The sequence below is a fragment of the Anomaloglossus baeobatrachus genome, chromosome 7 (assembly GCF_048569485.1).
Source record: "Anomaloglossus baeobatrachus isolate aAnoBae1 chromosome 7, aAnoBae1.hap1, whole genome shotgun sequence".
Taxonomy (NCBI): Eukaryota; Metazoa; Chordata; class Amphibia; order Anura; family Aromobatidae; genus Anomaloglossus; species Anomaloglossus baeobatrachus.
This window is the reverse complement of record NC_134359.1, coordinates 299206929-299233759: the sequence shown is the minus strand read 5'-3', so window position 1 is coordinate 299233759 and position 26831 is coordinate 299206929. Positions and strand designations below refer to the sequence as shown.

Below are 26831 nucleotides of genomic sequence, written 5' to 3'. Positions count from 1 at the left end.
GTTCCTGTAGCTGATTGCAGTGTTACAGAAGTAGAGCTACATATCCATTATGGAGCACAAGGTGACACGCCCATGATGTCACTCAGCGTTAAGGGTTCAAACAATGGCTCTATATGCTCTCCAACTTCAGACCTATCTCTATTCTTAATACTAACTCTAGTCAACCCCTAATCCCCACTATATACCACAACGCTAATTCTATCTAGCATCCCATCCACATTAAAATAATCTGAACCCATCAATATTGGTGGTATCGGCCAACCATCTAATGTTTATGAGAGTCTCCCAACTCTTCCCCAAAGATATCGATGGGGAGAATGACTGGGTGGTTTGAAATCAATGCTCGATCCAATGGGCAATACATAAACGCTCCATTGACCATTCTCATGTATCGATGGTATCGGCCAACCACCTAATGTTTATGAGCATCTCCCGACTCTCCCCCCAACAAACGATATTGATGGAGAGGATTGGGTGGTTTAAAATAAACGCTCGATCCAATGGACAATACACAAATGCTCCATTGACGCTTCTCATGTATCGGTGGTATCGGCCAACCACCTAATGTTTATGAGCGTCTCCTGACTCTCCCCCCAACAAACGATATCAATGGAGAGAAGGATTGGTTTGGAATTAATGCTCGATCCAATGGAGAATACGTAATCGTCCCGTTGACCCTTCTCATGTATCGGGGAAGGTGGGAAAAATCGGTGTGACCTCAACGAATTATTGGATGACCAGTCAAACTCCAGCCATAAACCCATTTCTATACTCTGCCCATAGTGTGACCACAAATCCCACCTTAGACCATAAACCAGGAGATTCACATGGACTAGACGCAACCAGAAAAACTGGACTCTTGTGAAATATGTGGGACACAATTGCACCTTGGATTGATTTTAAAGCCTTTAATAAACATAAAAAAATGAACAGTATAAAAGTACGAATAAAAGAAATAAATAAGTCTTCATATAAAACACGTCAGCCCCAACAATTATCATTTTTACATTTTCTCAGTAATAAACTAATAGGGTAATGGAGGGGTGGGGGGATTAGGAAGAGTTCAATTATAGTGAGGAGGAGTTTGTGTAAGCTTATGTATATTATAGGCCTCTTACTATAGACACCAGGCGGCAGCCCAGACGCGTTTCAGGATTTCATAAGGCATCTGATCTTGAAGATTCCTTGAGCATCTACAATGGCTCCAATCATCATGTTCTTGAGTGACAGAACCATGATCAGAGAAGATGCAAACATCTCAGGATTTGGTCAGCAAGATATCGAAGAAAAAACACAAAAATATCTACAAAGTATAAATAACAAAAATATGCAATACTATATATATATATATATATATATATATATATATATATATATATATATATATAATCTCAGGATAGATTGCGATAGATTGGAGGTCTCCAACTATTTCCACCACAGGAGGAAGACCATTTCCTAACATTAAGTGGAGGACTTATATATCTAAGTCTTCCGAATTTATCAAATAGTTTTGTAAAAGTTTCTGGCACAAGTTTGGTGACATCTTAGTTCTCAAAACAAAAAAAGGAAATTACAGAACAAAAATATTCACAATGAGTTTTCTGGAGGTCAAGTCCCATCTTCATTTATCTTCTAATGTCATCTATGACCTCTTCATCAAGTGTTGGTTGAAAGTTATCATTGGAACTAGTTCAACCTAGTAACTCAGCGTAAAATGGTCCCATAAGGGAAAGCAGAGGTCATCCCGATACTGAGATGCAACAAAAGTGGTTAGAAGGTCATCCTTAGGCATAACAGTCCATCAAGAAGACCTCCACTGGGGTCCAGACTGGACATTCTGGGAGTCTGAATGCCTAATAGAGGCCCGTTCTTTAGCAGGTGTAGTGTCCTAACCTGGAAGACAAGTAGAAGGTGGCGGTAGAAACAATATTTCACCAGATTCTGCCATGAGATGGCCATTGACCCAGTCCGGTATTGGAGAGTTACCTTAATGCTCCTTCTCAATGTTTTCATATTCAGGCATGTCATCATCTTCACTCTCTGCAAGACATAATTCTAGAAGTTTTTTTTCTAGAAAACAGATGAAGCCCATAATTCACACCTACAGGTTCATCAGAGGATTGTGGACATTCAATTTAGTAAGATCCCAGAAACTTACCCTGATTATTGGAAGTGGAGTGGGTTTCGGCATCTTCTACGTTCACGTACTCCAGGCTTTCTCCTACTACAAAAGAGTAACGATTGTCACATTCAATGTATTCCAACATCAACTTAAGCGGGCTTTACACGCTACAATAAATCGTACGATGTGTCGGCGGGGTCACGTCGTTAGTGACGCATATCCGGCATCGTAAGTAAGATTGTAGGGTGTAAAACCTCCGTGCGATTGCGATTGAACGTCAAAACGTTGATCGCACGCACGTCGCTCAATTCCTAAAAATTGAACTTGAGGTTGTTCAATGTTCCCGAGGTAGCACATATCGCTGTGTGTGACACCCCGGGAACGATGAACAGATCTTACCTGCGTCCCACGGCTCCCGTCGGCAATGCGGAAGGAAGCTGGTGGGCGGAATGTTTACGTCTCGCTCATCTCCGCCCCTCCGCTTCTATTGGCCGGCTGCCGCGTGACGTCGCGGTGACGCCGAACGTCCCTCCCACTCCAGGAAGTGGACGTTCGCCGCCCACATCGAGGTCGTATGGAAGGGTAAGTACGTGTGACGGTAAATAATTGTTTGTGCGACACGTTCAACAAATTGAACAAGCCGCACATACGATAGGGGCGGTTACGATCGCATACGATATCGTATGCTTAATCGTAACGTGTAAAGCAGGCTTTATTCTGATAAATTCTGTACTCGTCTTATCTGGATATAATCCTTCTGATATTTAGTAAACCAATATGCATTCCCATGAGAAGGCCACAGGAGATGACCGACAGACAAAAAGAACTAGATGGTCAACCTTCATCTTCCTTTTTAGCAACCTCTATAGATTTATCCACCTACTTAGCTTCCCCACCACCATAATATCTGATTTTGACTGCTCTACTCAACTCCTCTTCATACCTGACTCTTGACAAATCTATCTAACTTCCTCTTTCATAACTGACTTTGACTGGTCTTGATTTTCCCTTCTACTCCATATATGATTCTTGGTCTTTTTATTCGACCACCATTCTAAATCAGATCCTTGACATTTCTGTCTAACCTCTTCTGCAGTTTCTGATCCTTGACCAATGTATTTAACCTCCTCTACCAGACGTGACCTTGACCATACTGTCATATTTCCACTCTTCCATGCATGATTCTTGATCATTCTATCCAATCTCCTTTTCCAAATCCAACATTGACTGGTTTATCTAACCTCCTCTACCATATATGATCCTTGAACTTTTTATCTAACCACCTCTTCCATATCTGATCTTTGAAAAATCTATCAATACTCGTCTTCTATGCATGATCCTTTACCCATCTATTCAACCTACTCTTCCATACCAGATTGTTAACTAAGCTATTCAACCTCCTCTTCCATACCAGATACCGTAGTTGACCACGTTTTCTAATCTCCTCTTCCATACTACTAACCTCCTCTTCCTTACCAGATAGCTAACCAATCTATCCAACCTTCTCCAGATAGTTGACCAAGTTATCCAACCTCCTCTTCCATACAAGATCCTTGACCAATCTACTCAACCTATTTTTCTAAACCAGATTGTTGACCAAGCAATCCAACCTCCTCTTTCATCCAAGATCCTTGACTAATCTATCCAACCTCCTCTTACATATCACATTGCTGACCAAGCTAGCGAACCCCCTCTTCCATACCAGATAGTTGAATAGTTGACCACATTTTTGTAAGCTCCTCTTCCTTACCAGATAGCTGACCAAGCTATCCAACCTACTCTTCCACACAAGATCCTTGAGCAATCTATCCAACCTCCTCTTCCATACCAGATAGTTGAGCAAGCTATCCAACCTCCTCTTCCATACATGATCCTTGAACAATCTATCCAACATCCACCTCCATATCATTTTGTTGATTACTCTGACCTTCACGTAGTAGTACATCTCTACTTTTCGATTCCATGTTCTTCACCAGTTTGTACAACCTCTTCTATGCTTGCCCTTGTCTATCCAACTTTCTCTCCCATTCTTGATCCCCTTCCATATCCTTCATCAGTCTCCTCATACCCCTCCACCATACAGAACACCATGGAATTTCTACCAACAATCTAATAATTCTTCACACTTCATTCTCAATTCACGGTTGTCCTCTTGGCTCCATATCTATAATATAAATACCCTTCATATCAGTGGCGTCTCCGACATTAACGTAGTTTCCATCAATGGAAGGTGCTGAAAACAGAATAATGGAAATTATTACAAGATAAGTCCATAGCAGCAAGAACAAGGTTAGCAGCCGATCATCGCTGGTGGATTTAAGGTTCTTTGACTCTCGCTTGGTCTAAACTATTCAACAATCTTTGAAATTTTTTACATTAAGAAATAATTTCAGAGCAGATCTTCAAGAAATGTCGTTATTAACATTCCCCTTACCCTTTGCTTCGTTAGAATTGCCAACATTTACATAGTTTTCATCAGTGCCCACTGCGAAACAAAGAGTAGTATAATCAGTAATGGTTTGGTCCAAACCTGTCACGTATAGAAGACAAGACATTTTCTTACCTGAGGAGAGGCTCGCCCTGTTGTCCACATCGCATGTCACCACCAGCGCAGGTCCAACATTAGTGACCCCTTCGTCTGGTAGCACCTCACTGCGTGGGTAGAAAATGTTGGCATTGGTATGAGGAAGAGGGTGTGAAGGTGCCACAATGTACGAATTTTTTGGATGGTACACTAGGTATATGTATGAAGGTTTGGATGGTGCACTATGTACAGGTATGAAGGTTTGGGTGGTGCACTGTGTATATGTATGAAGGTTTGGATGGTGCACTGTGTATATGTATGAAAGTTTAGAGTAATAATGTTTGCACCATTCTCCACTATCTTCTTATGTTTAATTCAGCATTTCATCACATATCACCACGCATCCACTCGCGATCATCTACATCTCACCACACAGGATATCAGGCCATCTTACATGTATCCAGAAGCCGGGTGGTTGTTGGTGTAGTTTGGGTCTTCTCCTTCATCGTCATAATCATCCACTTCTATGCTTTTATGCTTTATGAGTGGAGCACCTATAGATGAGAGAGATGGGACACAGGTGTCACTGACATTTTACTTAAAGGGTATTTTCCCAGTTCAAACTAATTCCTTTCCCGGTCTTGTATCAAATTTCTACGAGCAAGGACAAGTTGGAAAGGTACATTCTTAGGAGGCCTCATTCGTGAAGAACCTACTGAAGATACTCCGATGACCTCCTCCAAATAAATCGAGACTGCCTTTACTATAGGGCAGTCATAACCAAGGATGGAGAACTGGGAAATACAGTAACTCAACAACAATCCTAATAGCCTATCCTTATCATAAATGGTTTTAGGAAAGGCCTTAGGTATCATGAGTGGAATGGAATGTTGGACTCATGTTTAATACATAAGATTATAGATGTCACTCACTTGCTGAGTGTGGGATGGAGACGCATCCATTGGGGTACCCTAGGAGCAGAAAAAAAATGGTGTCAAGAGTGGAGAAAACTTTTGGAATAACAGAAAGACTTGGAGAACTCATGACAATGACAGACGACGTTCAAGAAAAGTGGTTTAGACATGGAACTATCTACATACGTAGATATGTCTCCACTGGTTGCCTGACTGGTCGTGGCTCAGAAACGAGTCTGAATATGAGTGGATTACAAGTAGACAAAACTTGTGTCGGTGGGGGATTACATCACTCGAAAAAAAAAGGCTAGAATATAGTGAATCCTCATGCTGTAGACCCTTCAAAAGAGTCTACAAAAATTGTGGAAGTCACCAGATTCCCCCAAACAGGTGGAAGTATCCACATCTATTGAAGCTATGAAACCAATTTCATCACCACGGGGCCCATATATCTGATGCCCTCTCATAATCTAACCCTGATGCATATGTTCCAGGTGAGATCTGGTCTGGGTTGTAGAACCTACCTTGGAATTCTCTTCCCACCGAACTCCTCCGACTCTCTGGGATGGGAGAATTCCTGTGGAGAGAGATGTTCAGAGGGTCTTAGCGCACATGTACGAGCCCTTCATCTCATGTCTACGTGGTCTGGGCATATGCAGTCGTCTTATCATGTGTTGTTCATAATAACACTTCCTTTTTGCTAAGAACCCACAAAAAGCCTATAAATCTTTTGTAGGGCCATGATATGAGGAAGTGTAAGAAATCCCGACCTCTGAATTGCTTTCAAAAGTCTCCGAAAACACCGAGGCCTCAATAGAGTCAACCTTCTAATGTGTTTGGAAACCATCAGAGCTTACAATGTAGTGATACATACACCCTACTGAGAGAAGACAGGAACAGAGAGGAAAAGACAGGAACAGGGAGGAGAAGACAGGAACAGGGAGGAGAAGACAGGAACAGGGAGGAGAAGACAGGAACAGAGAGGGGAAGACAGGAACAGGGAGGAGAAGACAGGAACAGGGAGGAGAAGACAGGAACAGGGAGGAGAAGACAGCAACAGAAAGGAAAAGGCAAGAACAGAGAGGAGAAGACAACAACAGGGAGGAGAAGACAGCAACAGGGAGGAGAAGACAGGAACAGGGAGGAGAAGACAGGAACAGGGAGGAGAAGACAGGAACAGGGAGGAGAAGACAGCAACAGGGAGGAAAAGGCAAGAACAGAGAGGAGCAGATAGTAACAGAGGAGAAGACAGGAACAGGGAGGAGAAGACAGTAACAGAGGAGAAGACAGGAACAGGGAGGAGAAGACAGGAACAGGGAGGAGAAGACAGGAACAGGGAGGAGAAGACAGGAACAGAAAGAAGACAGGAACAGAGAAGAGAAGACAGGAACATAGAGGAGAAGACAGGAACATAGAGGAGAAGACAGGAACAGGGAGGAGAAGATAGTAACAGAGAAGAAGACAGGAACAGGGAGGAGAAGACAGGAACAGAGAAGACAGGAACAGAGAGAAGACAGGAACAGGGAGGAGAAGACAGAAAGAGAGGACAAGACAGGAACAGGGAGGAGAAGACAGGAACAGGGAGGAGAAGACAGGAACAGGGAGGAGAAGACAGGAACAGGGAGGAGAAGACAGGAACAGGGAGGAGAAGACAGGAACAGGGAGGAGAAGACAGGAACAGGGAGGAGAAGACAGAAACAGAGAGGAAAAGGCAGGAACAGAGAGGAAAAGGCAGGAACAGAGAGGAGCAGATAGTAACAGAGAAGAGAAGACAGGAACAGGGAGGAGAAGACAGGAACAGAGAGGAGAAGACAGGAACAGGGAGGAGAAGATAGTAACAGAGGAGAAGACAGGAACAGGGAGGAGAAGACAGGAACAGAGAAGACAGGAACAGAGAGAAGACAGGAACAGGGAGGAGAAGACAGAAAGAGAGGACAAGACAGGAACAGGGAGGAGAAGACAGGAACAGGGAGGAGAAGACAGGAACAGGGAGGAGAAGACAGGAACAGGGAGGAGAAGACAGAAACAGAGAGCAAAAAGGCAGGAACAGAGAGGAAAAGGCAGGAACAGAGAGGAGCAGATAGTAACAGAGAAGAGAAGACAGGAACAGGGAGGAGAAGACAGGAACAGAGAGGAGAAGACAGGAACAGGGAGGAGAAGATAGTAACAGAGGAGAAGACAGGAACAGGGAGGAGAAGACAGGAACAGAGAAGACAGGAACAGAGAGAAGACAGGAACAGGGAGGAGAAGACAGAAAGAGAGGACAAGACAGGAACAGGGAGGAGAAGACAGGAACAGGGAGGAGAAGACAGGAACAGGGAGGAGAAGACAGGAACAGGGAGGAGAAGACAGAAACAGAGAGGAAAAGGCAGGAACAGAGAGGAAAAGGCAGGAACAGAGAGGAGCAGATAGTAACAGAGAAGAGAAGACAGGAACAGGGAGGAGAAGACAGGAACAGAGAGGAGAAGACAGGAACAGGGAGGAGAAGATAGTAACAGAGGAGAAGACAGGAACAGGGAGGAGAAGACAGGAACAGAGAAGACAGGAACAGAGAGAAGACAGGAACAGGGAGGAGAAGACAGAAAGAGAGGACAAGACAGGAACAGGGAGGAGAAGACAGGAACAGGGAGGAGAAGACAGGAACAGGGAGGAGAAGACAGGAACAGGGAGGAGAAGACAGAAACAAAGAGCAAAAAGGCAGGAACAGAGAGGAAAAGGCAGGAACAGAGAGGAGCAGATAGTAACAGAGAAGAGAAGACAGGAACAGGGAGGAGAAGACAGCAACAGGGAGGAGAAGACAGCAACAGGGAGGAGAAGACAGCAACAGGGAGGAGAAGACAGGAACAGGGAGGAGAAGACAGCAACAGGGAGGAGAAGACAGCAACAGGGAGGAGAAGACAGCAACAGGGAGGAGAAGACAGCAACAGGGAGGAGAAGACAGCAACAGGGAGGAGAAGACAGCAACAGAAAGGAAAAGGCAAGAACAGAGAGGAGAAGACAACAACAGGGAGGAGAAGACAGCAACAGGGAGGAGAAGACAGGAACAGGGAGGAGAAGGCAAGAACAGAGAGGAGCAGATAGTAACAGAGGAGAAGACAGGAACAGGGAGGAGAAGACAGTAACAGAGGAGAAGACAGGAACAGGGAGGAGAAGACAGGAACAGGGAGGAGAAGACAGGAACAGGGAGGAGAAGACAGGAACAGAAAGAAGACAGGAACAGGGAGGAGAAGACAGGAACAGAGAAGAGAAGACAGGAACATAGAGGAGAAGACAGGAACAGGGAGGAGAAGATAGTAACAGAGGAGAAGACAGGAACAGGGAGGAGAAGACAGGAACAGAGAAGACAGGAACAGAGAGAAGACAGGAACAGGGAGGAGAAGACAGAAAGAGAGGACAAGACAGGAACAGGGAGGAGAAGACAGGAACAGGGAGGAGAAGACAGGAACAGGGAGGAGAAGACAGGAACAGGGAGGAGAAGACAGGAACAGGGAGGAGAAGACAGGAACAGGGAGGAGAAGACAGAAACAGAGAGGAAAAGGCAGGAACAGAGAGGAAAAGGCAGGAACAGAGAGGAGCAGATAGTAACAGAGAAGAGAAGACAGGAACAGGGAGGAGAAGACAGGAACAGAGAGGAGAAGACAGGAACAGAGAGGAAAAGGCAGGAACAGAGAGGAGCAGATAGTAACAGAGAAGAGAAGACAGGAACAGGGAGGAGAAGGCAAGAACAGAGAGGAGCAGATAGTAACAGAGGAGAAGACAGGAACAGGGAGGAGAAGACAGTAACAGAGGAGAAGACAGGAACAGGGAGGAGAAGACAGGAACAGGGAGGAGAAGACAGGAACAGGGAGGAGAAGACAGGAACAGAAAGAAGACAGGAACAGGGAGGAGAAGACAGGAACAGAGAAGAGAAGACAGGAACATAGAGGAGAAGACAGGAACAGGGAGGAGAAGATAGTAACAGAGGAGAAGACAGGAACAGGGAGGAGAAGACAGGAACAGAGAAGACAGGAACAGAGAGAAGACAGGAACAGGGAGGAGAAGACAGAAAGAGAGGACAAGACAGGAACAGGGAGGAGAAGACAGGAACAGGGAGGAGAAGACAGGAACAGGGAGGAGAAGACAGGAACAGGGAGGAGAAGACAGGAACAGGGAGGAGAAGACAGGAACAGGGAGGAGAAGACAGAAACAGAGAGGAAAAGGCAGGAACAGAGAGGAAAAGGCAGGAACAGAGAGGAGCAGATAGTAACAGAGAAGAGAAGACAGGAACAGGGAGGAGAAGACAGGAACAGAGAGGAGAAGACAGGAACAGAGAGGAAAAGGCAGGAACAGAGAGGAGCAGATAGTAACAGAGAAGAGAAGACAGGAACAGGGAGGAGAAGGCAAGAACAGAGAGGAGCAGATAGTAACAGAGGAGAAGACAGGAACAGGGAGGAGAAGACAGTAACAGAGGAGAAGACAGGAACAGGGAGGAGAAGACAGGAACAGGGAGGAGAAGACAGGAACAGGGAGGAGAAGACAGGAACAGAAAGAAGACAGGAACAGGGAGGAGAAGACAGGAACAGAGAAGAGAAGACAGGAACATAGAGGAGAAGACAGGAACAGGGAGGAGAAGATAGTAACAGAGGAGAAGACAGGAACAGGGAGGAGAAGACAGGAACAGAGAAGACAGGAACAGAGAGAAGACAGGAACAGGGAGGAGAAGACAGAAAGAGAGGACAAGACAGGAACAGGGAGGAGAAGACAGGAACAGGGAGGAGAAGACAGGAACAGGGAGGAGAAGACAGGAACAGGGAGGAGAAGACAGGAACAGGGAGGAGAAGACAGGAACAGGGAGGAGAAGACAGAAACAGAGAGGAAAAGGCAGGAACAGAGAGGAAAAGGCAGGAACAGAGAGGAGCAGATAGTAACAGAGAAGAGAAGACAGGAACAGGGAGGAGAAGACAGGAACAGAGAGGAGAAGACAGGAACAGAGAGAAGACAGGAACATAACGGAGAAGACAGGAACAGGGAGGAGAAGATAGTAACAGAGGAGAAGACAAGAACAGGGAGGAGAAGATAGTAACAGAGGAGAAGACAGGAACAGGGAGGAGAAGACAGGAACAGAGAAGACAGGAACAGAGAGAAGACAGGAACAGGGAGGAGAAGACAGAAAGAGAGGACAAGACAGGAACAGGGAGGAGAAGACAGGAACAGGGAGGAGAAGACAGGAACAGGGAGGAGAAGACAGGAACAGGGAGGAGAAGACAGGAACAGGGAGGAGAAGACAGAAACAGAGAGGAAAAGGCAGGAACAGAGAGGAAAAGGCAGGAACAGAGAGGAGAAGACAGGAACAGGGAGGAGAAGACAGGAACAGAGGAGAAGACAGGAACAGAGAGGAGAAGACAGGAACAGGGAGGAGAAGACAGAAACAGAGAGGAAAAGGCAGGAACAGAGAGGAAAAGGCAGGAACAGAGAGGAGCAGATAGTAACAGAGAAGAGAAGACAGGAACAGGGAGGAGAAGACAGGAACAGAGAGGAGAAGACAGGAACAGAGAGAAGACAGGAACATAACGGAGAAGACAGGAACAGGGAGGAGAAGATAGTAACAGAGGAGAAGACAGGAACAGGGAGGAGAAGACAGGAACAGAGAGGAGAAGACAGGAACAGAGAGGAGAAGGCAGGAACAGAGAGGAGAAGACAGGAACAGAGAGGAGAAGGCAGGAACAGAGAGGAGAAGGCAGGAACAGAGAGGAGAAGGCAGGAACAGAGAGGAGAAGACAGGAACAGAGAGGAGAAGACAGGAACAGAGAGGAGAAGACAGGAACAGAGAGGAGAAGACAGGAACAGAGAGGAGAAGGCAGGAACAGAGAGGAGAAGGCAGGAACAGAGAGGAGAAGACAGGAACAGGGAGGAGAAGACAGGAACAGGGAGGAGAAGACAGGAACAGGGAGGAGAAGACAGGAACAGGGAGGAGAAGACAGGAACAGAGAGGAGAAGACAGGAACAGAGAGGAGAAAACATGAACAGAGAGGAGAAGACAGGAACAGAGAGGAGAAGACAGGAACAGAGAGGAGAAGACAGGAACAGAGAGGAGAAGACAGGAACAGAGAGGAGAAGACAGGAACAGAGAGGAGAAGGCAGGAACAGAGAGGAGAAGGCAGGAACAGAGAGGAGAAGACAGGAACAGGGAGGAGAAGACAGGAACAGGGAGGAGAAGACAGGAACAGGGAGGAGAAGACAGGAACAGGGAGGAGAAGACAGGAACAGGGAGGAGAAGACAGGAACAGGGAGGAGAAGACAGGAACAGGGAGGAGAAGACAGGAACAGAGAGGAGAACACAGGAACAGGGAGGAGAAGACAGGAACAGGGAGGAGAAGACAGGAACAGAGGAGAAGACAGGAACAGAGAGGAGAAGACAGGAACACGGAGGAGAAGACAGGAACAGAGGAGAAGACAGGAACAGAGAGGAGAAGACAGGAACAGGGAGGAGAAGACAGGAACAGAGAGGGGAAGACTGACATCAGGGATGTGGAGATGACAGATACGTACGGAATGGGCAGGAGGCCTTTCTCCTGGCACATGGAGCCCTGAGAGGGGACTGCTCGTGGGTGAGCTGTGGAGACAAAGGACATGTTGGTCACTTCTCAGCAGCTAAGGAATATGTCCTATGGTCTAAACCGTGTGGTCTCATGGATGATCTGCTGATACAATCTAGGTTTATGTATATATTGTGGGGTTAAAGTAATATAAAAAAAGTCTATGGAGCCCATACAGGCAGTCTCTTCTATAGCACATAGAACATTCTGCACCTGTGCTGTACACATAGGCACATCTAATCACATAATGGTCACTCACATTGGATGTGGGAGATCCGCCCTTACCTGGTAATCTATTCATGATCATGAAGCTGGATGGTGGATTATAGTGAGTCCTACAATACAAGGGAATGAAAAGAGAGAGGATTCCGGGTTATGTAATACTGCAGATCGACTCTTCCCCCCAAAGATGGACTTCAGGGGGGATATGTGTAGGATCTAACTGCAACCACAGATACAAAGAGGAGAAACATGAGAATGCTTGCCCAATTGGAGTTTATGTACATTATGACCTATAGGTGGCGCTGTTTCCATACTTCCTGATAGACTACATATCTATATGACCTATAGGTGGCGCTGTTTCCACACTTCCTGATAGACTATATATCTTTATGGCCTATAGGTGGCGCTGTTTCCACACTTCCTGATAGACTATATATCTTTATGGCCTATAGGTGGCGCTGTTTCAACACTTCCTGATAGACTATATATCTTTATGGCCTATAGGTGGCGCTGTTTCCACACTTCCTGATAGATTATATATCTTTATGGCCTATAGGTGGCGCTGTTTCCACACTTCCTGATAGACTACATATCTATATGACCTATAGGTGGCGCTGTTTCCATACTTCTTGATAGACTATATATCTTTATGGCCTATAGGTGGCGCTGTTTCCATACTTCTTGATAGACTATATATCTTTATGACCTATAGGTGGCGCTGTTTCCACACTTCCTGATAGACTATATATCTTTATGGCCTATAGGTGGCGCTGTTTCCACACTTCCTGATAGATTATATATCTTTATGGCCTATAGGTGGCGCTGTTTCCATACGTCCTGATAGACTATATATCTTTATGGCCTATAGGTGGCGATGTTTCCATACTTCTTGATGTACAATATCTATCCCTATAATAAAATTGAAGTTCGGTCTTAATGAGCGCTAGTGATGGATTGACAGGCTCCGTCAGTGAATTAATTTTATTATTAAAATAAATATTAGAGAGCTCCTGTTGGTTACATACAACGCGTTTCAGCAAATAGTCCGTTGCTTTCCTCAAGATACTTGAGACTATTTGCTGAAACGCGTTGTATGTAACCAACAGGAGCTCTCTAATATTTATTTTAATAATAAAATTAATTCACTGACGGAGCCTGTCAATCCATCACTAGCGCTCATTAAGACCGAACTTCAATTTTATTATACGTCTACTCCCTCTAAGGGAACTCGGTCAGAGCTGCTGAGTGGCACAGGAATCTTCAATCCTAACGTGAAATCCCTAGTTGGAGGACGGTGGATCGCACTCGACACTCCAGGATCCAAAGTGCCGGTGAATCCTAGGAGCAAGCAGCGGTACCAAACCCGGACACCTCCAACACAGCAACGAATCATCAGCGGTGACACTAGGAACCCCTCAACCCGGAGGATTCTTCTAACCATCACCGGGGTTGTGCGAGGGCGCACAACCTCACCAGGTGAGCAAAACCATAACTTTTTAAACCTATTCATAAACCCACGGGTACTTCTCATATGCGCTGCTCTATTTTTCAGTAAATATCTAGCCCTATGACCTATAGGTGGCGCTGTTTCTATACTTCGTGATAGATTCTACATATCCTTATGATCTTCCGTACTTCCTGATGTACTTTTTATAGCTTAACATACTATAGGTGGCGCCATTTCCACACTTCCTGATGTACAATATCTCTCCTTATGACCTATAGGTGGCGCTGTTTCCATACTTCCTGATGTACAATATCTTTCCTTATGACCTATAGGTGGCGCTGTTTCCATACTTCCTGATAGACTCTATATATCTTTATGGCCTATAGGTGGCGCTGTTTTATATATCTTTATGACCTATAGGTGGCGCTGTTTTATATATCTTTATGACCTATAGGTGGCGCTGTTTCCACACTTCCTGATATATAGAGTCTATCTGTATGGCCTATAGGTGACGCCGTTTCCACACTTCCTGATAGAGTCTATATATCTTTATGACCTATAGGTGGTGGTTTCCACACTTCCTGATAGACTATATATCTTTATGACCTATAGGTGGCGCTGTTTCCACACTTCCTGATATATAGAGTCTATCTTTATGGCCTATAGGTGGCGCTGTTTCCACACTTCCTGATGAAGTCTATATAACTTTATGACCTATAGGTGGCGCTGTTTTATATAGCTTTATGACCTATAGGTGGCGCCGTTTCCACACTTCCTGATGGACTATATATCTTTATGGCCTATAGGTGGCGCCGTTTCCACACTTCCTGATGGACTATATATCTTTATGGCCTATAGGTGGCGCCGTTTCCACACTTCCTGATGGACTATATATCTTTATGACCTATAGGTGGCGCCGTTTCCACACTTCCTGATGGACTATATATCTTTATGGCCTATAGGTGGCGCCGTTTCCACACTTCCTGATGGACTATATATCTTTATGGCCTATAGGTGGTGCCGTTTCCACACTTCCTGATGGAGTCTACACATCTTAATGACCTGTAGAGGGCGATGCTGGTTATATAATATTACGTGGCTGGAATAACTCACTTGTCATCGTAGTATTCGGTCTGCGTTATGCGAACTGAGAGAGAAAGCACAAAAGGTTTTTTTTAATTATTTATTTTTAATTTTTTTTTAGAAAGAACATAAAGGTTCAGCCTCTCTTATCACATTCACGGTGATATTATACAGAGATTGAGGGTATGTGCGCACGTTGCTTTTTACCTGCTTTTTTGCTGCTTTTTCTTCTGCGCTGTTTAATGCCAAAATGGATGTGTTCTTCTATTCAAGCAAAGTCTATGGGAATTTGGGTTTCTTGTTCACACTATGTTGTTCAAAATGTTGCCTTTTTGTGGCAGAACTTTGGTCAAAAACTCAGCTTTGCAGTGCAAAACCCAAATGGCAAAAACAATTGACATGTTGCTTCTTTGAAAAGCTGAGTTTTTGACCAAAGTTCTGCCTCAAAAAGGCAGCATTTTGAACAACAATAGTGTGAACAAGAAACCCAAATTCCCATAGACTTTGCTTGAATAGAAGAACACATCCATTTTGGCATTAAACAGCGCAGAAGAAAAAGCAGCAAAAAAGCAGGTAAAAAGCAGGTAAAAAGCAACGTGCGCACATACCCTTATATCCCTTACCTGGTATTCTTCTGCGGCAGCTGATGCACAGGCCTGTGATGAGAATTATGGGGACAACAACAGCGACAAAGTACATCACACTGACTGCGTCCATCGTTCTGACCTGAATTCATAAGAAAAAGGGGAAAAAAATCATAATAAAACGTCCAATTTTTTTTTTTACCCAAGTCTTACTTGTAATACCTCATCTTACCACTCGGCGCGCTGTGTTTTTTATGCCTTCATTAATAACAAAGCAAAGACTGCCACCTAGAGGTGAAAGAATGTAATGCCGCAATTTCTTCTCAAAATTGTCACATGTAGTTTTTAATAAAGGATCAGTAGGACTCGTCATTTGCCATCCAGCACAAAAAGAGGCAAAAACGCTGCACATTGCACAGGTTACAAGGGTGTGGGGGGGTCCACCTGTCAGTGCTCACACTACTATAATACTGTCCCCTATATACAAGAATATAACTACTATAATACTGCCCCCTATGTACAGGAATATAACTACTATAATACTGCCCCTATGTACAAGAATATAACTACTATAATACTGCCCCTATGTACAAGAATATAACTACTATAATACTGCCCCTATGTACAAGAATATAACTACTATAATACTGCCCCCTATGTACAGGAATATAACTACTATAATACTGCCCCTATGTACAAGAATATAACTACTATAATACTGCTCCTATGTACAAGAATATAACTACTATAATACTGCCCCCTATGTACAAGAATATAACTACTATAATACTGCCCCCTATATACAAGAATATAACTACTATAATACTGCTCCTATGTACAAGAATATAACTACTATAATACTGCTCCTATGTACAAGAATATAACTACTATAATACTGCCCCCTATATACAAGAATATAACTACTATAATACTGCCCCCTATGTACAAGAATATAACTACTATAATACTGCCCCCTATATACAGGAATATAACTACTATAATACTGCCCCTATGTACAAGAATATAACTACTATAATACTGCCCCTATATATAAGAATATAACTACTATAATACTGCTCCTATATACAAGAATATAACTACTATAATACTGCCCCTATGTACAAGAATATAACTACTATAATACTGCCCCCTATATACAAGAATATAACTACTATAATACTGCCCCCTATGTACAAGAATATAACTACTATAATACTGCCCCTATGTACAAGAATATATCTACTATAATACTGCTCCTATGTACAAGAATATAACTACTATAATACTGCTCCTATGTACAAGAATATAACTACTATAATACTGTCCCTATATACAAGAATATTACTACTATAATACTGCTCCTATGTACAAGACTATAACTACTATAATACTGCCCCCTATGTACAAGAATATAACTACTATAATACTGCCCCCTATATACAAGAATATAACTACTATAATACTGCTCCTATATACAAGAATATAACTACTATAATACTGCCCCCTATATACAAGAATATAACTACTATAATACTGCCCCTATGTACAAGAATATAACTACTATAATACTGCCCCTATGTACAAGAATATAACTACTATAATACTGCCCCTATGTACAAGAATATATCTACTATAATACTGCCCCTATGTACAGGAATATAACTACTATAATACTGCCCCTATGTACAGGAATGTAACTACTATAATACTGCCCCCTATGTACAAGAATATAACTACTATAATACTGTTCCTATGTACAAGAATATATCTACTATAATACTGCTCCTATGTACAAGAATATAACTACTATAATACTGCTCCTATGTACAAGAATATAACTACTATAATACTGCCCCCTATGTACAGGAATATAACTACTATAATACTGCCCCTATGTACAAGAATATAACTACTATAATACTGTCCCCTATGTACAAGAATATAACTACTATAATACTGCCCCTATGTACAAGAATATAACTACTATAATACTGCCCCTATGTACAAGAATATAACTACTATAATACTGCTCCTATATACAAGAATATAACTACTATAATACTGTCCCCTATGTACAAGAATATATCTACTATAATACTGCTCCTATGTACAAGAATATAACTACTATAATACTGCTCCTATGTACAAGAATATAACTACTATAATACTGTCCCTATATACAAGAATATTACTACTATAATACTGCTCCTATGTACAAGAATATAACTACTATAATACTGCTCCTATGTACAAGAATATAACTACTATAATACTGTCCCCTATGTACAAGAATATATCTACTATAATACTGCCCCCTATGTACAAGAATATAACTACTATAATACTGCCCCTATGTACAAGAATATAACTACTATAATACTGTCCCTATATACAAGAATATTACTACTATAATACTGCTCCTATGTACAAGAATATAACTACTATAATACTGCTCCTATGTACAAGAATATAACTACTATAATACTGCCCCCTATATATAAGAATATAACTACTATAATACTGTCCCTATATACAAGAACATAACTACTATAATACTGCCCCTATGTACAAGAATATAACTACTATAATACTGCCCCTATGTACAAGAATATAACTACTATAATACTGCCCCTATGTACAAGAATATAACTACTATAATACTGCCCCTATATACAAGAATATAACTACTATAATACTGCCCCTATGTACAAGAATATAACTACTATAATACTGTCCCTATATACAAGAATATTACTACTATAATACTGCTCCTATGTACAAGAATATAACTACTATAATACTGCTCCTATGTACAAGAATATAACTACTATAATACTGCCCCCTATATATAAGAATATAACTACTATAATACTGTCCCTATATACAAGAACATAACTACTATAATACTGCCCCTATGTACAAGAATATAACTACTATAATACTGCCCCTATGTACAAGAATATAACTACTATAATACTGCCCCTATGTACAAGAATATAACTACTATAATACTGCCCCCTATGTACAAGGATAAAACTGCTATAATACTGCCCCTAAATTCCAGTTTTGTAGGACATTACCATTTTCTCTGACCTTTGGGTGAGATCTTGGTGCCGGTTGCATGTCTTTTCTAGTATGTGAGAGGAAGACGTCTTAGCTTTTTCTGCATGAGAATAAGCCGGAGCTCGTATCTGGGTGTTGCGGTTTGGTGACATCGGTCGGTGCAGTGACTGCTCTCTCCCCCCCGGAGCTTTCAGGTTTAGTCATTATATTTGTCAGTGTGAGCATTGCTGAGTGCGGTGCGGGTTCATTAGTGAACAAAAAGAGCAAAATAAACATGGACAGACAGCGCCGGTCTCCAGAGCTTCTGAGTGACCCATGGTGGGATCCTGTGAGGGAATCTTCTCCACAGACTCGGGGAATTTAGCAAACAAGAGTTTGGGGAATCGACCCAATGACCCCAAGACAGATCGAAACAATCCGACCACACGAAGTCATGCATTAGGGAGCAAAAGCCAAAGTGTCACTGGTATCACTGGGGTAAAAAAGGATCTGCCATGTGGAAAGATTACAAATTTTCTATTGGCACCCATGACCAGAACTAGAAGGATTGCAATGAGGAAAGGTCTATGAACGGGTTGAGAAGAAGGAAGCTCTCTCTCCCCTATCCCAGGAGGAAATCTCAGCACAACCTCAAACATCAAATATTCGATTGTATATATTTTCATTATATCATTGGGCGTCTCAGCTTTTACAAGATACTTTGCTCTCCAGCATTTTCAGATTTTCAGTAGTTGCAGATTGTTCCCCCATTTCAAGGAACCCTACATCTGCCCCAATCTCAGGATTGGTGCTATAGACCAGTTGGTCCGCCCCACACCAAACATCTCCTGGCAAAGGAGAGGTGATTTAGGACAGTTGGGTGACCTCCATTATGGCTGCCATCTGCACGGTGAAGGGTGCTGCACCAAGGGATCTAGAGGGGTGCTCTGCCTCTTGGGTGGAGATACCCTTAATTCAGTGCTGCTCGGGTCTTGTGGTCGCACATGAAAGAAAACTTGTTATTGCAGAAGCATTTCACACAAGAAAGAGCCAAAAGCTGAGGAAATGAGCTGTGACCGGGGGTCACCACACCAGACCTCCAGGTGGTTTATATACAATGATGTCATAGGCAACCTCCAGGATTTCCTGTAAACCCCGATATGACTCGACTGGTCCATTATAGGACCACTATGAGGTCTTGAGACCTAAGGTTGGAGATACAGACTTAAAAGGGATTGTCTCACTAGTAGAAATCATAAAATGGGGGCATAGATCAAGAATGGAGAGTCACCATGGTGGAAATGGTCTAGCCAGCTCTGACATGGCCGGTACTGTGAAGCCATCCACTTAGGTGATTGTTGGGGCTTCGTAAGCTGGACCCGAGGTGTGATGTCATCATTACATTCAATGTACCCTGCTCATAGAACATCATTAGCACAATCTTCTTTGGCCTGGTCTCAATGACTTGAAGGAAGCTTGGACTAAATTTAGGGGTCGGAGAAGGAAACAATTCTAGAGTTGGGTAACTTCACTCCTATAGTCATCCTATCTATTGATACTAGCAGATAACAAACAGCCCATCAAGAACATAAGACCCTTCTGATCAAATCAAAATGGCAGTGCTAACAGTAGAGGAAGCAAAACTAGAGTAGATACCCCGCGCCTCATCCAAACCTCCAGATGAGAAAAGCTGACATTTATCCTCCCTCCTTGATTTCATTACTGAAGAGGTCCATCGTGATCATTAACAATGCCTCCATCCATGTACTGGAGAGTTGGTAGAGTCGGGGAACCCTACGAGCCCTTCAAATTACACTTGGAAATGAAGATGGGGTCTACCTCACCCCATAGCGGTCTCTACTGTTTGATATCAGACCTTCAGTTGCGAGAGTCGTTGATGACTTTTTGGAAGGTCCTGAGATAGTAGATCATATAAAAACTGGTCACCTACATATCTATGTCATCCAAAGGTTGTTATAACCTTCTATCATCATGGATACCACCTATTGTTGGCATTTGGGGGAATCTATTGATTTTGGGGATTTACACATTTTAGAATGTTCAGTCCATGTTTTGGCGCCATGATGTCTTCTAATGCACAGGGCAATACCCGCTATCTTTCTACTTGGGTAATAGATGGAAGATTCTCACATTCATGGAACATCACGAAACATCTTCACCAATAACTTCTATTGTTCATAAATCTTGCGTTTGTTGTAAACGGCAGTTGTGTGATGAGCATATATATATCTTCTGTACTATCCGCAAATATTTTCCTTGCTCCATTGGTCAGAACCAGTTGACCCAATCGATAAGCACCTACTACATTATCACTACTCATTGACGTACACTGAGGAAAATAAGTATTTGATCCTCTATCCTCTGCCGATTTTGCAAGTTTTCCCACCTACACAGAATGGAGAGATCTGTAATTTTTATCATAGGTAACTTCAACTGTGCCAGAATAAAAAAATCCAGGAAATCATGTTGTATGATTATTAAATAATTAATTAGCATTTTATTGCATGAAATAAGTGTTTTATCACCAACCAACCAGCAACAATTCTGCTCTCATAGACCTGTTAATTTTTCTCTTACTCTGCCCTCATTACCTGTATTAATTGTTCCTGTTTGAACCCGTTACCTGTATAAAGACACCTGTCCACACACCCAATCACATTCCATCCTCTTCACCACGGCCAAGACCAAAGAGCTGTCTAATGACACCAGGGACAACATTGTAGACCTGCACAAGGCTGGGATGGGCTACAGGACAATAGGCAAGCAGCTTGGTGAGAAAGCAACAACTGTTGTTGCAATTATTAGAAAATGGAAGAAACACAAGATGACTCAATCTTACTCGGTCTGGAGCTCCATGCAAGATCTGGCCTCCTGGGGTAAGGATGACTCTGAGAAAGGTCAGGAATCTGACCAGGTCATCCCATGTAGATCTGGGCAATGACCTGAATAGAGCTGGGAGCACATAGTAACACACAGTCCCATCATGTATTAAAATTCTACAGGACACGCAAGGTCCCACTGCTCACGCCAGCACATGTCCAAGCCCATTTTGCCAATGAACATTTGGATGATGCAGAGAAGGCATGAGAGAAGGTCATGTGGTCAGAAGAGACCATATAGAACTTTTTGATATGAACTCCACTTCCCGTGTTTGGAGGAAGAAGAAGGAGGAGTACAACTGCAAGAACACCATCAAAACTGTGAAGCATGAAGCTGGAAACATCATACTTTGGGGTGCTGTTCTGCTAACAGGACAGCACGACTACCCGTATTGAAGGGAAGATGGATGGGGTCATGTATTGCGAGGTTATGGCCAACAACCTCCTTCCCTCAGTAAGAGCACTGGAGATGGGTCATGACTGGGTCTTCCAACGTGACAATGACCCAAAACACACAGCCAGGGTAACTAAAGAGTGGCTATGTAAGAAGCATTTCAAGGTTCTGGAGTGGCCTAGCCATTCTCCAGACCTGAACCCAATAGAAACTCATTGGAAAAGCTGAAACTCAATGTTGCCCAGCGACAGCCCCAAAACCTGAAAGATCTGGAAAAGATCTGTATGGAGGAGTGACCTGAAAGATCTGGAGATCTGTATGGAGGAGTGATCTCAAAGATCTGGAGAAGATCTATATGGAGAAGTTACCTGAAAGGTTTAGAGAAGATCTGTATTGAGCAGTGACCTGAAAGATCTAGAGAAGATCTGTATATAGAAGTCACCTGAAAGATCTGGAGAAGATCTGTGTGGAGGAGTGACCTGAAAGATCTGGAGATCTGTATGGTGGAGTGACCTGATAGATCCGGAGAAGACCTGTATGGAGGAGTGACTTGAAAGATCTGGAGAAGATTTGTATGTAGGAGTGACCTGAAAGATCAGGAGAAGATCTGTATGGAGGAGTGACCTGAAAGATCTAGAGAAGATCTGTATGGAGAAGTGACCTGAAAGATCTGGAGAAGATCTGTGTGGAGGAGTGACCTGATAGATCCGGAGAAGACCTGTATGCAGGAGTGACTTGAAAGATCGGGAGAAGATTTGTATGTAGCAGTGACCTGAAAGATCAGGAGAAGATCTGTATGGAGGAGTCACCTGAAAGATCTGTATGGAGCAGTGATCTGAAAGATCAGGAGAAGATCCGTATGGAGAAGTGATCTGAAAGATCTGGAGAAGATCTGTGTGGAGGAGTGACCTGAAAGATCTGGAGAAGACCTGTATGGAGGAGTGACCTGAAAGATCTGGAGAAGATCTATATGGAGGAGTGACTCGAAAGATCTGGAGAAGATCTGTAAGGAGGAGTGACCTGAAAGATCTGGAGATTAGTATGGAGGAGTGACCTGAAAGATCAGGAGAAGATCTGTATGGAGCAGAGACCAGAAAGATCAGGAGAATATCTGTATGGAGGAGTGACCTGAAAGATCTGGAGGAGATCTGTATGGAGGAGTACCTGAAAGATCTGGAGAAGATACGTATGGAGAGGTAACCTGAGAGATCTTGAGAAGATCTGTATGGAGGAGTGACCTGAAGGATCTGGAGATCTATATGGAGGAGTGACTCGAAAAATCTGGAGAAGAGCTGTAAGGAGGAGTGACCTGAAAGATCTGGAGAATAGTATAGAGGAGTGACCTGAAAAATCTGGAGAAGACCTGTATGGAGGAGTGACCTGAAAGATCTGGAGATTAGTATAGAGGAGTGACCTGAAAAATCTGGAGAAGACCTGTATGGAGGAGTGACCTGAAAGATCTGGAGATTAGTATAGAGGAGTGACCTGAAAAATCTGGAGAAGACCTGTATGGAGGAGTGACCTGAAAGATCTGGAGGAGATCTGTATGGAGGAGTGACCTGAGAGATCTGGAGAGCTGTATGGAGGAGTGACCTTAAAGATCTGGAGAAGATCTATATGGAGGAGTGACTCGAAAGATCTGGAGAAGATCTGTAAGGAGGAGTGATTTGAAAGATCTGGAGATTAGTATGGAGGAGTGACCTGAAAGATCTGGAGATTAGTATAGAGGAGTGACCTGAAAAATCTGGAGAAGACCTGTATGGAGGAGTGACCTGAAAGATCTGGAGATTAGTATAGAGGAGTGACCTGAAAAATCTGGAGAAGACCTGTATGGAGGAGTGACCTGAAAGATCTGGAGATTAGTATAGAGGAGTGACCTGAAAAATCTGGAGAAGACCTGTATGGAGGAGTGACCTGAAAGATCTGGAGGAGATCTGTATGGAGGAGTGACCTGAGAGATCTGGAGAGCTGTATGGAGGAGTGACCTTAAAGATCTGGAGAAGATCTATATGGAGGAGTGACTCGAAAGATCTGGAGAAGATCTGTAAGGAGGAGTGACCTGAAAGATCTGGAGATTAGTATGGAGGAGTGACCTGAAAGATCTGGAGATTAGTATAGAGGAGTGACCTGAAAAATCTGGAGAAGACCTGTATGGAGGAGTGACCTGAAAGATCTGGAGATTAGTATAGAGGAGTGACCTGAAAAATCTGGAGAAGATCTGTATGGAGGAGTGACCTGAAAGATCTGGAGATTAGTATAGAGGAGTGACCTGAAAAATCTGGAGAAGACCTGTAAGGAGGAGTGACCTGAAAGATCTGGAGGAGATCTGTATGGAGGAGTGACCTGAGAGATCTGGAGAGCTGTATGGAGGAGTGACCTTAAAGATCTGGAGAAGATCTATATGGAGGAGTGACTCGAAAGATCTGGAGAAGATCTGTAAGGAGGAGTGACCTGAAAGATCTGGAGATTAGTATGGAGGAGTGACCTGAAAGATCTGGAGATTAGTATAGAGGAGTGACCTGAAAAATCTGGAGAAGACCTGTATGGAGGAGTGACCTGAAAGATCTGGAGATTAGTATAAAGGAGTGACCTGAAAAATCTGGAGAAGACCTGTATGGAGGAGTGACCTGAAAGATCTGGAGATTAGTATAGAGGAGTGACCTGAAAAATCTAGAGAAGACCTGTATGGAGGAGAGACCTGAAAGATCTGGAGGAGATCTGTATGGAGGAGTGACCTGAGAGATCTGGAGAGCTGTATGGAGGAGTGACCTTAAAGATCTGGAGAAGATCTATATGGAGGAGTGACTCGAAAGATCTGGAGAAGATCTGTAAGGAGGAGTGACCTGAAAGATCTGGAAATTAGTATGGAGGAGTGACCTGAAAGATCTGGAGATTAGTATAGAGGAGTGACCTGAAAAATCTGGAGAAGACCTGTATGGAGGAGTGACCTGAAAGATCTGGAGGAGATCTGTATGGAGGAGTGACCTGAGAGATCTGGAGGAGATCTGTATGGAGGAGTGACCTGAGAGATCTGGAGGAGATCTGTATGGAGGAGTGACCTGAAAAATCTGGAGAAGACCTGTATGGAGGAGTGACCTGAAAGATCTGGAGATTAGTATGGAGGAGTGACCTGAAAGATCTGGAGATTAGTATAGAGGAGTGACCTGAAAAATCTAGAGAAGACCTGTATGGAGGAGAGACCTGAAAGATCTGGAGGAGATCTGTATGGAGGAGTGACCTGAGATATCTGGAGAGCTGTATGGAGGAGTGACCTTAAAGATCTGGAGAAGATCTGTAAGGAGGAGTGACCTGAAAAATCTGGAGAAGACCTGTATGGAGGAGTGACCTGAAAGATCTGGAGATTAGTATGGAGGAGTGACCTGAAAGATCTGGAGAAGACCTGTATGGAGGAGTGACCTGAAAAATCTGGAGAAGACCTGTATGGAGGAGTGACCTGAAAGATCTGGAGGAGATCTGTATGGAGAGGTAACCTGAGAGATCTTGAGAAAATCTGTATGGAGGAGTGACCTGAGAGATCTGGAGAAGATCTGTATGGAGGCATGACCTGAAAGATCTGGAGAAGATCTGTATGGAGAAATTGGCCAAAATCTCTGCTGCAGTGTGTGAAAACCTGGTCAAGAACGATCGGAAACGTCCGACCTCTGTAAGTGCAAACAAAGGTTTCTACCAAATATTAACTTCTGTTTTCTATTGTATCAAATACTTATTTCATGTAATAAAATGCTAACTAATTAATATTCACACAATGGGATTCTCTGGATTTCTTTGGATTCTGTCTGTCACAGTTGAAGTTATTTATGATAAAAATTACAACCTTCTCCATTCTTTGTAGGAGGAAAAACTTAAAAAATCGGAGCGGATCAAATACTTATTGTGCCCAATGTACCGTAAACAGAGGAACCAACTCCTCGCCCGTTATCAGAAGTGATGGTTGAAATAAACAAAACAATCAGAATTTAAAGAAATAATTCAAAAAGTCAAAATGCCCCTTGGGTCAGGAGGACTATGGGTTTACTTCTGTGGTCAGTAAGTCTTGGCCAATCTAGACCTCCCTGTGGCCGCTCCTTCCTACCCCGATCATTGACACTGATGTACGACCATAATCCTAAATATTGGCTATAGGGTTTACAGAGGTCAAAGTTCCCTCATGGTCACCATAGAGGAGGACATTGCTGTGAGGGACAGGGGCATGGAGGTAGGCTTCGGAGCGGTGGGGCATTGGGCGTCCACCAAGAGCCGTAGACTCCACGATTCGCAGACTTACGTTCAGGGTCAGGGCCTTGGCCTCTATGGGGGAGTCTGACCTTGTGTCCCAGTGTTGGGGTCCCGGCTGGAGCACTACTCCCAATCTTCAGGATCCTGGGCCGGAGCGCGGCGTGTGACTTGTGCACCCGGAGATGTGCAGAGAGCAGTGCGTGGCTCGGTGCTTGGTGCTACCGTGCACATATTCCCGGATGTTGCTACTCTGCGCCCTCTGCCTTTATCAGATCCTTATATCACCCACAATGCAGCCTGCACCTGCACCCTGACAATGTGGTCACACGGCGCACACAATATATTACATTATATATTTACACACACACACATATATATATATCTATATACACACAAATACAATATATAATACATATGTGAAGTCCTTGGAGTGATGCATTATTTATTTTACAATTTGAGAATTGTCTCCATGCTCGCACTCACTATTTGTGCTACTGCTAAAGTTACAAAGCGGGATCACCGAGTGCATAAAAGTCCCCACCGCTCTGCTGACCCCATAACCGCAGAGTCCAGACCTCCTCTGGTAACGTCAGCATAAACAGTGCGTCCGCCGGGAGCTTCAGGGCTGAGCAGCTGCAGTCGTACATCACCAGGCACAATGCCGAGCCGTACATCACCAGGCACAATGCCGAGCCGTACATCACCAGGCACAATGCCGAGCCGTACATCACCAGGCACAATGCCGAGCCGTACATCACCAGGCACAATGCCGAGCCGTACATCACCAG

General features: G+C 43.6%; 1 protein-coding gene across 1 annotated transcript; it reads right to left on the bottom strand.

The window, feature by feature from the left end:
• Window positions 1-1393: 1393 nt before the first annotated feature.
• Window positions 1394-26225, bottom strand: LAT (linker for activation of T cells). Its single transcript, XM_075319587.1, has 14 exons — window positions 26093-26225; window positions 15511-15613; window positions 14918-14951; window positions 12421-12470; window positions 12089-12152; window positions 6085-6137; window positions 5579-5617; window positions 5101-5200; window positions 4686-4774; window positions 4557-4607; window positions 4302-4355; window positions 2159-2224; window positions 1987-2040; window positions 1394-1893 (listed from the first exon to the last, which is right to left on the bottom strand). Exons 2-13 carry the CDS (start codon window positions 15602-15604, stop codon window positions 1988-1990), a joined length of 747 nt encoding a protein of 248 aa, XP_075175702.1. The 5' UTR covers window positions 15605-15613; window positions 26093-26225; the 3' UTR covers window positions 1394-1893; window position 1987.
• Between the last annotated feature and the right edge of the window lie 606 nt (window positions 26226-26831).